The sequence below is a fragment of the Leptopilina boulardi genome, unplaced genomic scaffold (genome assembly GCF_019393585.1).
Source record: "Leptopilina boulardi isolate dan_hultmark-lab unplaced genomic scaffold, ZJU_Lbou_2.1 LbouV2_150, whole genome shotgun sequence".
Taxonomy (NCBI): Eukaryota; Metazoa; Arthropoda; class Insecta; order Hymenoptera; family Figitidae; genus Leptopilina; species Leptopilina boulardi.
The window spans coordinates 1241918-1258445 of NW_026137697.1; the positions used below are offsets into that span (position 1 = coordinate 1241918).

Consider the following 16528-nt stretch of genomic DNA (forward strand, 5'->3'; position numbering starts at 1 on the left):
AAACTCTTTAATTAATTTAAAAATATATATATATATACGAGAAAATGAAATTTTCTCAAAAAAAAAGAGAAATATTAATGTTTACAAATTTTCGACATTCAATTAAAAAAAAATTCCAAATTTTAATTTCGAAATCTAAAATTTCAATTTGAAAATAACAAAAATTGCAGTCAGTCAGTCATTCAATAAATTATTATATGAGTCAAATTACATTGAGCATTGTGCGAAATTAATGTAGAATGTAATTTTACGAAAATTTTCCTGATTTAAATTTAATATTTCGTTTCTAAAAATTACATAAATTCGAATCAGCGAAAATTTCTCTAAATTAAAATCAGTGAAATTTATAAATATTACATAGAATTAATTTCAAACAGTGAAAATTTCGCTAAATCAAAATATCAGTGAAAATATTAAATAAATGTAAATATCAAATAATTATATAAATAAAATAAAAAAGAAATATATTTATATATATATATAAAAAAAAGAATAATAATTTGAATCAGTGGAATTTTCACTGATTTCGAGAATATAGATTTTTTTTTACGAATTTAGTTTACACGCTTATTTTTTTTTTTTTGCTTTAGGTATACAAAATTGTTTCTTTATCTCTTTTTTTTCGCTATAATAAACTAAACTCTCAAAGTTCGACTTGTTACAGTAAGATCATGTGTTTCCGAATAGCAATTTGAAAATGAAAAAAAAAAAAAAAACATGGACTATGTTTCTGCCATGAGAGCAGAAAACATGAGTTTTTTTTTTTTAGACAAATAGAAAAATATTTATTTCGAGAAAACTGTAATTATAATCTTATTGAAATTAACGCTTAAACAAGATCTCAGAATGCCTTACTGTTCTATTCGAATGGAATTATTGTATCGCAATTAATATATAATACGTGTTTAATGAACATCGCGTCATTATTTCAGATACAAGGATGAGCAACAAAGTATTTATTTTTTGGGTCATTTACCTTATCACAAAATAACGATAAAAATTCATTTGTTCGATATAAAAATAAATCTATATAGCTTCCAGCTTACTATACTTGATATGTACAAAAAAAAAATTGAAATTGTCATATTTCACGCGCACAGAGGGACAAAATAATGTTGCCCATCTTTTTTTGGAAAAAAAATGTGTTTATCAACAATAGCTATATATATCTACGATATTCGTCTCATTCCTATTACAGTATACAGTATTGTTATTGCTCAAACTATTCCTTACAATGGCTGTTAGAATTGAGCCCTTATATTTTTTCTGTGCAATATGATATATAACAAGAAATGTAGTTATTATTAAAAAAAAAAAAAAATTCTCAATTCTTTTGGAAATTAGGTGGAAACGTAGTCATTGTTTTCGAGAAAGTTGCGCAGCGAGTCGGTATTCCAAAAAAAGGAAAAAAAAAAGCAAAGAGAAAAACGAAAAATGTGACGGAGACCTTTCGACGTAATTTCGTCAACGACTGATTCGTCATAGATAGGAAAATCGGTCTGATCTATATATTTGTGATTATTACCGATTATCACGGTAATCAGGGTGGCATAAAGTTTGTTTAAAAAAAAAAAAAAAAAATGGACACGAATCGATATTTTCTCTATTTATTAATCAATGAAATTTTTTTTTCTCCAAAAAAAATTTATCGTAAAACGTGGATTGAAAGTAATTAGATTATATAACTATTAAATAGATCTCGAATTAAAGGTGCTAATCAATCGGAGAGGAAATATCGATATCGAATGAAAATTGAAAACTCTCATGTTTTTGAGTGTATATTTAAAATATATATTGTCCTGTGGAAAAGTGTACGCGATAATCTTTCTAGAGGGATGAAATTGAATTTTGCAATTTATTAAAATTTAATTTCTTTAGAAAAAATGTTTCGTTAATTAAATTATATGTTTTAATAGTTTACTGTAATTACTATATTAATGGTAACTTTCAATTTCCCTCATTTCTATAGATACAGGTTAATTTCAATTATCGTCGTTTGAAACTATACAATTAATGGGAACAACAATTGCTCAAAATTAAATTAATTAGATTTAAAAAAAAATTTAATTAAATTAATTGATGAATTACCATTAATTGCAACGACTTAAAAATTAAAATTGTTAATTTCTAAAATTCAAAGTTTTTATTATTATTTTATATTTTTTAAATATTATATTATTGTTGTTGTTGAAACTGGATAGGTTATTTGGAAGTAAAACACGTATAAGATGAAAGTTAAGAAATTGTAACAGATAAATTAAGACTTTATTGAACAATTGAAATGTTATTTTAACAAACGTAGAGTTGACTTTAATGTAGATTCTTTACTTATTTCTTTAAGTGAGCCGTACAAAACTTTAATGCTATCCGCAGTACTATAATAGCACGACTGACAAAATCCTTCAACCCGGAATTGCACTCAGGTACCTCAAGTACCTGGTTTTCCCTTTCCACCTGAATTTTACTTAAAACCTTAAATATTTATAAATATCGTTGTATCTCCAACACTCTCCCTCAACGATAATTTACAATTTATATGTATAAAATAAAATTTGACCTAATTATTTTTCAAAATTAAATATCTTTAAAAATTGAACTTAATTATTTACTTTACACTCTGAGTAATGCACTGAATTACAATATTTTTAAAACTTATTGTCCTTTAAAAATTGTCTTTAGTCTGTTTTTTTTTTTTATTTCTACCTTATTTTTGATTTTATCACTTTAACACTTTAGATAAATCCATATATATTTCCGGAGGTATACCTTTATTTTCTCTATTGGACCTTCTTAACACTGTTTCACTATCATGATAATTTTCATCATCATTAAAAGATTCATAAGATTCTGGAGAATAACTTGATTCTGAAACACTTTCCGATGAAGTTTCTCTCCCTGAAATTATATCAACTTGATGTTCCTGATCTTCATTTTGATGCTCATCATTGTCCTTTTCATTTGGATTTACTGGAAACCACTCAACACATACCACATTGCTAGTATTCACACCTTTATTGTCTCCCTTGGCTTGGGTCTTCATACCTGCTTTAGTGCGCACCGTTCTCGTACCCTTTAATTGCCCTGTACCCTGTGTATTTTCAACATCTTTCTTAATTTTTATTACCTTTCTTTCATTTGTACATTTTTCTGTTTGTAACTGAAAAAGTTTATTTTCTGTTAATACTGCTGTAGCTTTCACTTTTCCATCTGTGGGGCTAATAACACTACAAATTGAGTCTTTGAATTGTACGCTGAAACCTTTTTCTATCAGTTTTGTTACCGATAATAAACTTGAACTTAATTTTGGCACGTACAAAACATCCGTAACCTTTATGGATATTTCTTTACCGTTGTTTATGAGTTTCAGTGTCCCGAAACCTATCCCTTCAACATCTGTAAACCCTTCTTTATCTGCAAATTGTACTTTTCCCCGTTTTTCATGACTTAAATTTTCAAAAAATTCTCTATTGTTACACATGTGGCTTGTCGCTCCTGAGTCCATGATCCAGCAATAGTCTTTTACACTTTCCCTATTCACTTTAGAACACATGTAGTCTTTTGTTGTAAAAACAAAATGATCTTCATCCACGTGCGTAACTTTATTTGCTTTGTCCTGTTTTTGTTTCCACGCGATATATTTCTCGCACTCCTTTTTGAAATGTCCTTTTCTTTTGCAAAAATAGCATTCCTTTTGTGATGTAACCTGAGCCTTCATTGCTGATTCGCTGATGCAATTATCTTCATTTAACGCCATTTTATTTTTCCGCCTTTTGTATTCGTCGATCAATTTACTTTTTGCCAATGATAATGAAAGACCTTCTTGCCTTCCTTCTAACATTGTCACCAACGTATCATACGAATCCGGTAGCGTTTCCAGTAACATTGCTGCCGCAAACTTGTCCCTTATCTCTTCACCAAGAGCATTTAATCTGTTAATTGTGTCCTGTACTTTATTCACGTGATCTTCCATATTGCCATCTTCATTTAACCTCATTCTGCATAAGGTTCTGTATAGATGCACAATGCTTGCTTCTGATGATTTTTGATGGTATCCTTCTAAATTGATCCAAGCTTCGCGTGCAGTTTTAGAATTAATAATATGGACCAATTGATTATCATCCACGAGCAACCCTATCGTTGATGATGCTTGATCGTCCTTTCTTTTCCAAGCTGCATCCGGAGCTTCTGGAACTTCTTCATTCACCACTGACCATATCTCTAAATTTACAAGCATTTGCTTCACTCTAAATTTCCATACGGCATAATTGTCATTGTTTAATTTTTCGATTTGAAAACTGGGACGAAAACTTTGAGCCATTGTGAAATAAAATACTTTATTAATCACTTCACTGTTAAATTTCACAAATGTCACCTTTTTTACACTTTACTTATAAACTGTCTTTAAAAAAAACTTTCACTGTACTTCAAACGATTTATTTTAATTGTTCACTCAAAATTAATTTACTTGAACTTTACTTTATTCTTTTTCTTTCTATCTACCTGGGCCCATAACCTGTTGAAACTGGATAGGTTATTTGGAAGTAAAACACGTATAAGATGAAAGTTAAGAAATTGTAACAGATAAATTAAGACTTTATTGAACAATTGAAATGTTATTTTAACAAACGTAGAGTTGACTTTAATGTAGATTCTTTACTTATTTCTTTAAGTGAGCCGTACAAAACTTTAATGCTATCCGCAGTACTATAATAGCACGACTGACAAAATCCTTCAACCCGGAATTGCACTCAGGTACCTCAAGTACCTGGTTTTCCCTTTCCACCTGAATTTTACTTAAAACCTTAAATATTTATAAATATCGTTGTATCTCCAACAGTTGTTATTGTTATTATTAATTTACTTATATTATCTATAAATTGTATTTTCAATTTTTTTAGTGAAAATAAAAAATTAATTTTTTTTAAATTGCAAAAATTTAATTTCATCTGTAAGGAATACAACTTGGCTGTTAAATATATAAAATATATATGTAACCATTATTCAATTATGGTGCAAAAGAAACAAAAATCAGTTAATATTTGTTAAACGTCTATAGATGTTTATTGGAGAATTTTGTACTGCTATATATACGTATATAAGATTAGTTGTGCATAGACGTCTGAATTTTCGAAAAAAAAAAACCCTTTGCGTCCAAAAAAAAATCTCGAGTCTTTCAATTTATAATCAGACAATGCTGCAATCATTGTGCAATTGCTTTTAATTCTTTTAATATATATATATATATTTTTTTTTATTATTATTATTAAACTTCGTGCGCCGGTCACGCTAAAATCCGGCACTTCTCCGCCCATCCTCCTAAAACTTGTTCGTTATATCCCCCTTTCCTCGCCTTTTTCTTTATTCTTTTTCTCTATATATATTATATACGCTGCCTAAAAACCCCTTGGCCATAATTTAATATTGTAATTATTATTTTTATTATTATTATTAAAATTATATTCATTGTCGTTGTTAATATTAATAATAGTTGTAAATATGTAAATAAAAAATATTGTACTATTTACAGATACATATATATATATACTCCGAAAAAGATATGCGCACAGATCTATTAGATACTGTTGTGTATTAAAAAATTATATTTAAATACACTTAGTGTTATCACTATGTGAAAAAAAAAAAATTTGGAAAATTAAGTAAAACTTTACAGAGATTGTTATCGTTTTTTTTTCTGGTTTTACTTGCCAGTAAATTTTATTTACACCAGTGTCTTTCTTATTCACGCGATTCTTTGTGCAGTAAATTGTATATGATATTGTGGTATATATATATATATAAAAATGATTAATATATTATGTATATGTTGTTCTATTTATTAACACAACGTATATATAAATATATATCATTCAAAGTTGAACGATTACCATATATAAAATTATTACTGTTTCTTCCATAAATCGCGACTTGTTCTCTCTTTGCAAGAGATGTCAATGTTTAAATTATATATATTACGTTGCAGGTATATCGTTCATCTAAAAGCAAAATAAAAATTAAAAAAAAAAAATCTCAACGTAAATATATATATATATATATATATTTGTAAATATAATATATATATAATAAAGTATGTGTGTATATGTATATACATATATATTTATATGCAATATAAATATATTATATATGAGTGTGCGTTTACGTATTAAATTTACATATATTTAATATACATGGAAATATATTACGTAAATGCACATATCTAACTATTTTTGGTGCTCCAGTGCAAAATGCACATAAAGTTCAACTTTTATCCCATGTATTTTAATGTTACTGCATGGCGTGCGCGCCCAATTGTCAAGCTTTGCAGAAATGACATCACCATCAAATACAAATAATAATAACAAATACATAAGTTAACAAATATTATCTCGACTTGTACTTATTTCGATCCCTATTTTTCCGTATTTTAATCATTTTTTTTTAGTTTATTCAAAAAATTAAATTAAATATTACCATTAATTTTAATCAAGACTCATGTTTACAGAAAAAAAAAATTAATTCGTTATTTGAAAACGATCAAGATAAACGATTAGACCAAAAGTAATCATTGAGGAAAATATTTTGAGAAGATATATTTGAATAAGGGGTGAATTAAATTGATTTTCGAAACTCTATATATATAGTGTACAAATAACATTGTATGGGGAAAATAAATTTCACATAGATTTAGAAACGGGATAAAAAAAAAAAAAGAAAACGTCTCAGCATCATTATATTGGCCTTAGCAACAACAACACAGAGAGATAAAAAAATCGTATTCTCATCATTGAAGGACCATTTATTTTCATTTAGGTTTTAATGGGAATGAATGGTAATGAATGGACTTTTGCCAATGGCAATAGAAGAAAGGGGAAGAGGGGAGATTTTACGTTTAAGTGTATTTGAAAGCGTTTTATATATATCTAAATCATTCAAGAGTCAAGAAAACTAAAAAGAGTGAGGGAAAGAAGTCAATATAAAATGAGATACAGTAATAATCATGTATATATATAAAGAGAAAGAGAGAAGTTCACTAAGTCTATGTAATCGTCGCGCACACGTGCGATTCGAACAAGATACTTTGAGTAATGGGGTGGTTCTCAAAGAACATTATGCGAATCGATACCTCTAGTTACCTAGTACCATGTACATATGTTCAATGCGCCTCAGCCAGAGAAATGCATTTATACGACTATATATACATATGCGTATGGTACGTAGGATTGTCTACCTATAAGAGAAGTGGGCAGGAGTGAGGCTGTGAGAGCATGTCTATAAATAGGTCCCAAGACCGAGATGAGGCCTCCTCTGCACTTCGCGATCTCTCCCGTATGCTCTCGCTTCTTGCTCTCCTGCCCCCCACCCCCTTCTTCTCTCTCTCTCTCTTTCTTCCTCGCGGTATGCGTCCGCCCGCGCCTCATGAAAATCTGTATATATATTTTTTTTTTCCCCCACTAAATAACGGAATGTTTAAACTCCTTTCTATAATAAGTAATTTAGTGTAATTTATTTTTAAAAAACAAATTTTTCTCCAAGTTAATCAAAATTATATTAGAAAATATAATTTTCCTAAACATAAATTTGAAAAGATAATTTTTTTTTAGATTGCAAAAATTCAAATTATATGCAATTTTTTGTATCATTAAAGTGTAGGCAATCAATAACCAAAAGAATCAACAATCAAAACGAGTGTATATATATATATATATATGCTTGATGTTTGCTCGCTTGCTTGCCACGGCCTGCCACACCCCGATGTGATTAAACCTGTTGCTGCTCTTCTCCTACCTTGACTATATAGACTGTTGTACTAAACTCCTCAGGGTTCCTTGCGGGTCTTTTAGTGAAATACGATGTATCTTCACCCCCTTCCATCTTATCATCAATTGCAAACGATCTTTTCCATAATCATTGAACATTTTGATATCCAATCTCATATTCAAATCTGTAAATTACAAAAAATATTTCAAAAATTATCTTTTTCAATAACTCAAGTATATTCAAAAAAAATTTTATTTTTTAATATAAAAATTATATATTTTCGAATATAGTGGAACTCTAGTTATTGTGATAATTAAAAAACAAAATTCCGAATGAACAAAAAAAATTGTATTAATAACTACCGAACAATAATGATAATAATAAATAAATAATAAGAAAAAGAATTTCGAGTATTTAATGATTAAAGCGCGCGCGTATAAAATATTTACCACCCTTTGAAGGTGGTGAAACTTTTCACCCATCATCCTTGAACCTGAGCTAAAGTTAGCTTTTACGCTGAAAGAGAGAGAGAGAGAGAGAGAGGTATACTGTCCTTTATCAAACCACCCCCCCTCGAGGACCAAATCCCACTCTGATGTATACTATTTTTATTTTCAAATTTATATACCTCAATTAATTCTCATAAACGCGGGTAAATTTGACAATATTAACAAATCAATCAATCGGAGATTAAAAAAAAAAAAAAAAAGCCATTGGTTTCTGTTCACGGTTAAGGTCAAATGACAAGACAGGTGAGGTGGATGAGTATATTGAATAGCTCAATAAGGTAGGGGGATTCATTGAGAAACGGCACGTGTGTATATATATATATATATAATGGAGCATGCTCGGTAGGAGAATTCAGGAGGGGTTGAGAAAGAGAGTAAGGCGAGTAGGGGTTGCCAGGCGACCGCAACCAAGCGGGTTGCCCCTGGCGACTATTGCGTCACTGCAGCGCCTCATGACGTCACGACGCTAGTGGCCTTGACCGCGCAAAAACCGAAGTGGCAACGATACCGAAAGCTGAACCCAGCCAAGGGGTGGATGAAAAAGAGCAATGTCAAGAATCCCGCCACCCCCAAACGATTTCCCTCTCGTTTCTCCTACACCACAATATACTCTCGTCAAACTACACTAACCAACGTCATTCAACTTTACGTTCATCATGTACTTTTTTTTTTTTTTTTTTTTTTTTATTTATTATTTTTTCCATATATCTCTGGGCTAGAAATTTTCTTATTAATTTTGAATATCATTGGATGTCATCCTGTTGGTAAGGATAATCCTTTTTTTTTAAAAAAAAAGGTGCTGCCTCTAAAACATCAATAATATTACTCCATTCTTTCGAATTTAATTCTTAATTTACATAGATTAATTAATAAATTATCGTTAATTCAAAATTAATTTTCTCAACTGTGAATGAAACATAAAATAAATAAAAATAAATTAGACCTTTTTTTTTAATTACATTTAATTTGAATTCATTAATACTATTCAATTGTAAATAAAAAATATGAGGTTCATAAACTTTAAAAAACATTTTAATAACTTATTGATGAGCCGAAAGTTTTGAACGTTCAAATGAACGAAATTTTTTTTTTGCAACTTCTTTAAGTGCGAATTTTATTACAAAATATTGTTTTAGATATATAAAAAGAAGTTATTAATTTAATATTTAATTTAATTTACTATTTCATTTTACATTGCCCATCATAATTTTTAATAATTTATAGATTGAAAAATATATTTCGTTCATTTGAACGTTCAGAACATTTGGCTCATACTTATTGATAATTTTCAGAATTTTCAAGTTTAAAATCACTTTTTTATTTACTGAATGAAACATAATTAAAAAGTAAAAATCTGTTTTTTTATTTACAATTAATAGAAATTTGAACTCAATAACACTATTTATACTGCAAATAAAAAATATACATATTATTATCTTTATACTTTCAAAAACGTTTTAATAACTTATTAATAATCTTCACTAGGTAATTTGCAGGATTAAAATCTTTTACTTTTCTCTACTGAATCAAACATGAAATAAAAATTAAAAAATAACTTAGAAATTATTTTTTTTTTTGTACTTACAATAGCAATTTGAACCCATTAATACTATTCAATTTGTTGTAAATACAAAATATAAGGAATCATCTTTTATACTCAAAAAGAACGTTTTCGAAAAATTTATAATTAAATTCATATTAATATATGTAAACACTTTTTAAAATGAAATAATAATATTCCGATTTCAAAAAAATGTAATTAAAATGATATACACTGAAAACAATTGTTATACGTCTAAATAAACATAATATTAAACATAACCTCTTATGTACCTTTTCACTGAAGACTTTCCTTCCTTACTTTATTTGATTATTTTTGACAAAATTAATCCATCATTATAAAAAAAAACTGCATCTTTTATTGTTATTAGATCATCTTATTGTTATTTAATCTTCCTCAATCACTTTAATTGTTAATGTTTATTTACATAAATATTCAATGTTGTCTCTTCACTTGTCACTTAAAAACACATAACGGTCAAGGTTTTAAATCTCCGGAAGTTGTCATTAATATTCACAACATAGATTACGAACTAGGTGATAAATTTCGAAAAATAATTCCAATTACTACCACCAGATGGCAGAAATCAGTGGTGTTGATTTCTCGAATTGTCAGTTTCTGATTGGTTGACACCTTTTCCCGGATAAATTGTTAGCCAATCAGAATACGTTTTTCGTTTTTCAAATTTTTACCTACCCAACAGTGATGACATCGCGAACATTTAAAAAATTTTTAAATAATAAACAGATTTATTTTATTAAAAACTATATTTAAATGTATTTAATTTAAAAGTTTGTATATTTTAAAGAAAGATTAAGCAGTGTTTTCTTTTAATTCATGCTACACGTCTTTAAAATTTAATTAAAAAATTTTGCCCTTATTGGTTTACTCAACTTTTGAGGTTATTTCACTACATTCAGTGTTAAATTCGACTTTTTATAATTTTATCTTCATTTTTCTATTTAATTAGGTTCAAGGTATGTTAAAAAATAATATTTCTTTAAACATTATTAATTTTGGGAAAGATTAAAAATTAAGAGTGTTGTAATAATAAACCTAACCTTTCTTGACTTCCTTCTGTCAATGTGGGATTGTGAGTAATTCTTAACATGTGGAGTTGTTAAGAATATAGAATATTTCAATTGTTTAAAGTTTCAGTGTTTATTAATTACTGGAGCTATAATTTTTCAATAATTTTTTATTATCAGTGCAACAATGGCAGATTCAAACAATATAATTGAAGGAGAAGGACCACCACAGAAAACAGCTAAACAATTGCAAAAGGAAAAGGAAAAGCAGGCAAAGCTTGAAAAATTTAAGCAAAAACAGGAAAAGAAACTTTCTACAGCTGCTAAAAATTCAACAGAAAAAGCTGAGGTTTGTTTATAATAATTAATTTTACAATATTTTTGCAACTTTAAAAGTTTTCAAAAAAAATTTTTGTCTAATTGTTGCCATATGGCAAAAATAATCATTTTATCTTGTTAATTATTTAATTTTTTATTTTTAATAATAAATTATTATGGCTAAAAAAAAAAATTTAATTGTCAATTAATTTAAAATTACATTAAAAAATTAACATTAGAAATATAATTTTAGTTAAATTTTTTATTTTTCTATTATTAATCAGGTGAAAGTTTCAATGTGATCTGATTAAAGAAAAGAATGTCAAAAATTTCATCATGAATAAATTGATTAATGGGCTAGATAATTTATTGAATATCTTAATAAAAATTTATTTCATTTTATATTTACAGTGTAGTAAATTTCGAAATTGATGTATTAATTAAATGTATTATTTTTTGTGGATTTTATTTCGTAGTTTTTTTTTCTAATAAACTACAATAATTTTTTATAGAAACCTGAGAAGAAGAAAAAAGAAACGAAAGAAAGTGCTAAATATACAATAAATACTTCACCTGGAACGAAGAAAGATGTTAAATGTCAAATGCCTGATGCTTACAGTCCAGAATATGTCGAAGCTGCTTGGTATTCCTGGTGGGAAAAAGAAGGATTTTTCAAACCAGAATATGGAGTAAATAATTTTCTTTGTTTTTTTTTTTTTTTAATTTAAATTTCTCGATTAAATTAAAATTCAATTATCAACTTTATTTTTTAGAGAAAAAGTATATTAGAAGAAAATCCAAATGGAAAATTCGTAATGGTTATTCCCCCACCAAATGTCACTGGTTATTTACATCTTGGGCATGCATTAACAAATGCAGTCGAAGATGCAGTCACAAGATGGTTAGTATTGTTTTTTTTTTAAAAAAAGGAAAATTCATTTTTAAAAAATTATTTTATTTTTTTAATTATCTTTAGGAATCGAATGAAGGGACGTACGACTCTTTGGAATCCAGGTTGTGATCATGCGGGAATTGCAACTCAAGTTGTTGTTGAAAAGAAACTTTGGAAAGAAGAGAAAAAAACGAGACACGATTTGGGTCGAGAAAAATTTGTCGAAAAAATTTGGCAATGGAAGAATGAGTTAGTAGAATAAAAAAAAAAAGAAAAGTAAATTATTTTTTTTTCTAAATAATTTAATTTTTTTTTTTAGGAAAGGTGACGGTATTTATAATCAATTGAAAAGATTAGGTGGTTCTTTCGATTGGGATCGCGCCTGTTTTACAATGGATCCAAAACTTTGTCGAGCTGTCACCGAAGCGTTTGTTCGTTTACACGAGGATGAAACAATTTATCGAAGTAATCGCCTTGTAAATTGGTCCTGTGCTCTTAAAAGTGCAATTTCTGATATTGAGGTATGAAAAATGTGATAAAATTAGAAAGTTAATTAATTTAATTTCTCGATTTTTTTTTTTTTAGGTGGATAAAGTTGAACTTACCGGTAGGACTTTACTTTCAATTCCTGGCTATAATGAAAAAGTGGAATTTGGAGTTTTAGTGCTATTTTCCTATGAAGTTGAAAATTTGGATGAAAAAATCACCGTTGCGACAACTCGAATTGAAACTATGTTGGGAGATACTGCCATTGCAGTGCATCCTAATGATAAACGTTATTCGCATTTGATTGGAAAATATGTAAAGCATCCGTTTTGCGATAGGCGTTTACCTATTGTTCCTGATGAATATGTTGAAATGGATTTTGGAACAGGTAAAAATTTGAAATTAATTAAATTAAAAAATAGTTATTAAATTTTTAAATTTTCAGGTGCTGTGAAAATTACTCCAGCACACGATCCAAATGATTATGAAATTGGAAAGAGGCATAATTTACCGTTTATCACAATTTTTGACGATGATGGAAATATCATTGGAGACTATGGAGTTTTTACGGTTTGTATATTGAACATATTTTTTCATTTCTTAGTAAGTATTGAATATGAATATTTTTTTTTTTTCTTTCATCACAGGGAATGAAGAGATTTCATGCAAGAAAAGCTATTTTAAAAGAACTTACGGAGAGAAAATTGTTTGTTGAAGTAAAAGATAATCCAATGGTTGTGCCTATTTGCAGTAGATCTAAAGATGTGGTTGAACCTCTTATAAAGCCTCAATGGTATAAATAGAAAATTAATAGAAAAAAATAATAAATAATAGAAAATTTATATTTAGAGAAAAATTATATTAATTTACAGGTACATTAAATGTGATGAGATGGCAAAAAATGCAATGGAAGTAGTGGAAAAAGGAGAATTGAAAATTATTCCAGAGCAATTTAAAAAAACTTGGGATCATTGGATGACAGGCATAAGAGATTGGTGTATTTCACGTCAACTTTGGTATAATAATATATTATTTTATATATTGAAAACCAATTTTTTTTAATGCAAAAAAAAATAGAATTTTTCATATTTATTTTAGGTGGGGTCATCGAATTCCTGCTTATTTTGTAACTATTAACGATTCATCAATTCCAGTTGGTTCGGTAAAATTATAATTTGGAATTTCTTTTTTTCTCAGTTTGCAAAAATCATTATTGACATTGATTACTTATTTTTTAGATGACTGATAATAAATATTGGGTCAGTGGACGATCAGAAGAAGAAGCTAAGGAAAAAGCAGCAAAAAGATTTGCAGTCAGCATCGATAAAATTTCTTTAAAACAAGATCCAGATGTTTTAGATACTTGGTTTTCTTCTGCTCTTTTTCCATTTTCAATATTCGGATGGCCTGAGGAGGTATGTAATTATTTCAAAAATGTATAAATAGAATTTCATTTTTTAATTAAATTTTTATTTACCAGACAGAGGAACTTCGTGCTTTTTATCCTGGAACGTTGCTAGAAACTGGTCACGACATTTTGTTTTTCTGGGTAGCTAGAATGGTTTTCTTTGGTCAAAAATTATTAGGAAAGCTTCCATTCAAGTAAGATAAAGTTTATAAATAATACAAAATTTCCTTCATCTAATTATAATAATAAAAATTAATTTTTTTTTTAGAGAAGTTTATTTACATGCTATGGTGAGAGACGCTCATGGACGAAAAATGAGCAAATCATTAGGAAATGTAATCGATCCTATGGATGTAATTCGTGGAATTTCATTAGAGGTATATTCTTTAACTTTTCTATATAAATATATAAAATTATTATTATTTTTTCAAATATTTTTAAATTAGAAAAAAAAATCTTTTTTTAGAATCTTCATAAACAATTATACGACTCGAATCTTGATCCAAAAGAATTGAAACACGCCGTAGAGGGACAAAAACGTGATTATCCTCAAGGAATTCCCGAATGTGGAACGGACGCATTGCGTTTTGCTTTATGCGCTTACACAACTCAAGGACGTGATATTAATCTTGACATTCAACGTGTACAAGGTTATCGTTTTTTCTGCAATAAACTTTGGAATGCCAGTAGATTTGCATTAACTTATTTTGAGGATGGATTTAATTTTGAAGATGAGGCGAAAATGGTAAGAAAAAAAAAAAGAAAAATAATCTTCAAAAAAAAAATTAATCTTCTTTTTCTCAACTATATTATTGAATTAGAATTGCACGAATGGAAATATTAAGGTGATGGAAAATAATGAATGGCTCCTTTCAACGTTAAATGAAAAATGTGTTCAAAAAGCAATTAATGAATATCTTGGGAATTTTCCATACGCAGATGGATTTACTCCTTCACAAAGAGATATTGAACTTCATAAGAATTTTAATTGCTTGAAAAGTGATTTTTCTAAACTTCCACATTTAAAAAGATGGTTTAATCATTTAGAAACGTTCAATGATCATGAAAGATCAAGATTTAGAGTTGATTTACAATTTCATTGTAAATCGAATAAAATTAATTATGGATTTCAGGTGTGCAAATGATTTTCAATTTTTGCAACCAAAAAAAAAAATTTTATTTTTGAATTTGTAAAGAATACGGTTGTTTTTTCTTTTTTGGTAAAAAAAATCCCGGCTTGTGGTAAACTATCCTCTATCTAGAAATAGAGCATGAATCCTCAGATCCCTGTGTTTTTTGTTCGAAAATAGTTTTCTTTTCTATAATCTTGAATTTTTAATGAATATTGAAATTTATTTCTTTAAAGTTGAATGGTCAAGAATCGAGAATGGATTTGTGGATGCTCTCTAGAGTTAGTAATGCAGCTAAAATTTGTGACGAAGGATTTGCTCAGTATGATTTTACAGCAGCAACAACTGCTTGTTACAATCTTTGGCTCTACGATCTGTGTGATGTTTATTTGGTAATTACAATTCAGACTAATAATAAAAATTAATTTCAAAACAAAAATTTTGTTATTCTAAATTTTCAATTAATTTTTACTTTTTAAATTTTAATTATAGGAATGTATTAAACCAATTTTCCAAAATGGCACCAACGATGAAAAATTGTCAGCTCAACGAGTACTTTTTAAAACATTAGACGTTGGTCTTCGACTTTTAAATCCTTTTATGCCATTTATCACTGAAGAGCTTTATCAACGTTTACCTAGAAAAAATCAAATATATCCCAGTATTTGCATTAGTCCTTATCCAACTGCATCTGAGGTAAATTTAAAAAAAAAAAAAAAAAATTTTTAAGTACAAACAATTTTTTAGTTATTATATTTTAATTTTCATCTTGCAGTGTTCATGGAGGAATGAAGAAATTGAAAAAGAAGTTGATTTTGCACAGAAAATTGTAAAAACAATAAGATCAACACGAGCGACATATCTTTTGCCAAATAAAACAAAAACCGAAGCATTTATTGTTTGCAGTGATGAATCATTAAAGGAGAAAATTAATCAATATCTAATGATGATTGGAACATTGGCCTATTCTCATGTACAAATCAGTGAAATTCCAACAGGTTGTGCAATATTAACTGTATCTGATAAAGTTCAGATTCATTTGCTTTTGAAGGTAATTATTTAATAAAATTAATAAAATTCAAAATTTTCTTTCTTTTTGTAAGTTAAAAAATAAATTTAAATCTAAACAGGGTTTGATTGATCCACAAAAAGAATTGGAAAGACTGAAAAAGAAGGAAGAACAATTAAAAGAAGCTGTTCAGAGATTAGAGCAAAGCATGTCAGCTGCTGATTATAGCACAAAAGTTCCGGATGAAGTACAAAAGATAAACGATGAAAAATTATTTAACAATAAAGGTGAATTAGATCAACTCACTGAAGCAATGGAGACTCTTTTAAAAATGTGAAATTTATAAAATGAAATTTCTAGTTATCCCAATTGTGCGTTTCATAAAATATTTATAGAATAAAATTTTTTCAATTTCAATTTTTCTCTTTATTA

General features: G+C 27.8%; 1 protein-coding gene and 1 long non-coding RNA gene across 4 annotated transcripts in view; one reads left to right on the plus strand and one right to left on the minus strand.

Annotated features, from left to right (window-relative positions):
- Positions 1–10314, minus strand: part of LOC127276660 (uncharacterized) — an 11706-nt gene extending 1392 nt beyond the window's left edge. Inside the window, exons 1-2 of the long non-coding RNA XR_007842233.1 lie at positions 10098–10314; positions 7783–7939 (exon numbers count right to left, since the gene is read on the minus strand). This is a non-coding gene — a long non-coding RNA (uncharacterized LOC127276660). The remainder of the gene's footprint in view (positions 1–7782; positions 7940–10097) is intronic.
- A 240-nt stretch (positions 10315–10554) lies between these two features.
- Positions 10555–16513, plus strand: LOC127276652 (valine--tRNA ligase). Of its 3 annotated transcripts, none has more exons than XM_051297246.1 (20): positions 10555–10918; positions 11034–11202; positions 11684–11860; positions 11945–12072; positions 12148–12312; positions 12383–12584; positions 12649–12937; positions 12995–13119; positions 13197–13342; positions 13422–13565; positions 13648–13711; positions 13788–13964; positions 14030–14151; positions 14226–14334; positions 14424–14702; positions 14779–15090; positions 15324–15479; positions 15580–15783; positions 15863–16138; positions 16218–16513. In XM_051297246.1, exons 2-20 carry the CDS (start codon positions 11041–11043, stop codon positions 16431–16433), a joined length of 3453 nt encoding a protein of 1150 aa, XP_051153203.1. In that variant the 5' UTR covers positions 10555–10918; positions 11034–11040; the 3' UTR covers positions 16434–16513. The 3 variants fall into 3 exon arrangements, with proteins under 3 accessions (XP_051153203.1, XP_051153202.1, XP_051153204.1); XM_051297245.1 differs by having other exon boundaries at positions 10555–10802; XM_051297247.1 differs by lacking the exon at positions 14779–15090 and having other exon boundaries at positions 10892–11202.
- Positions 16514–16528: the final 15 nt, after the last annotated feature.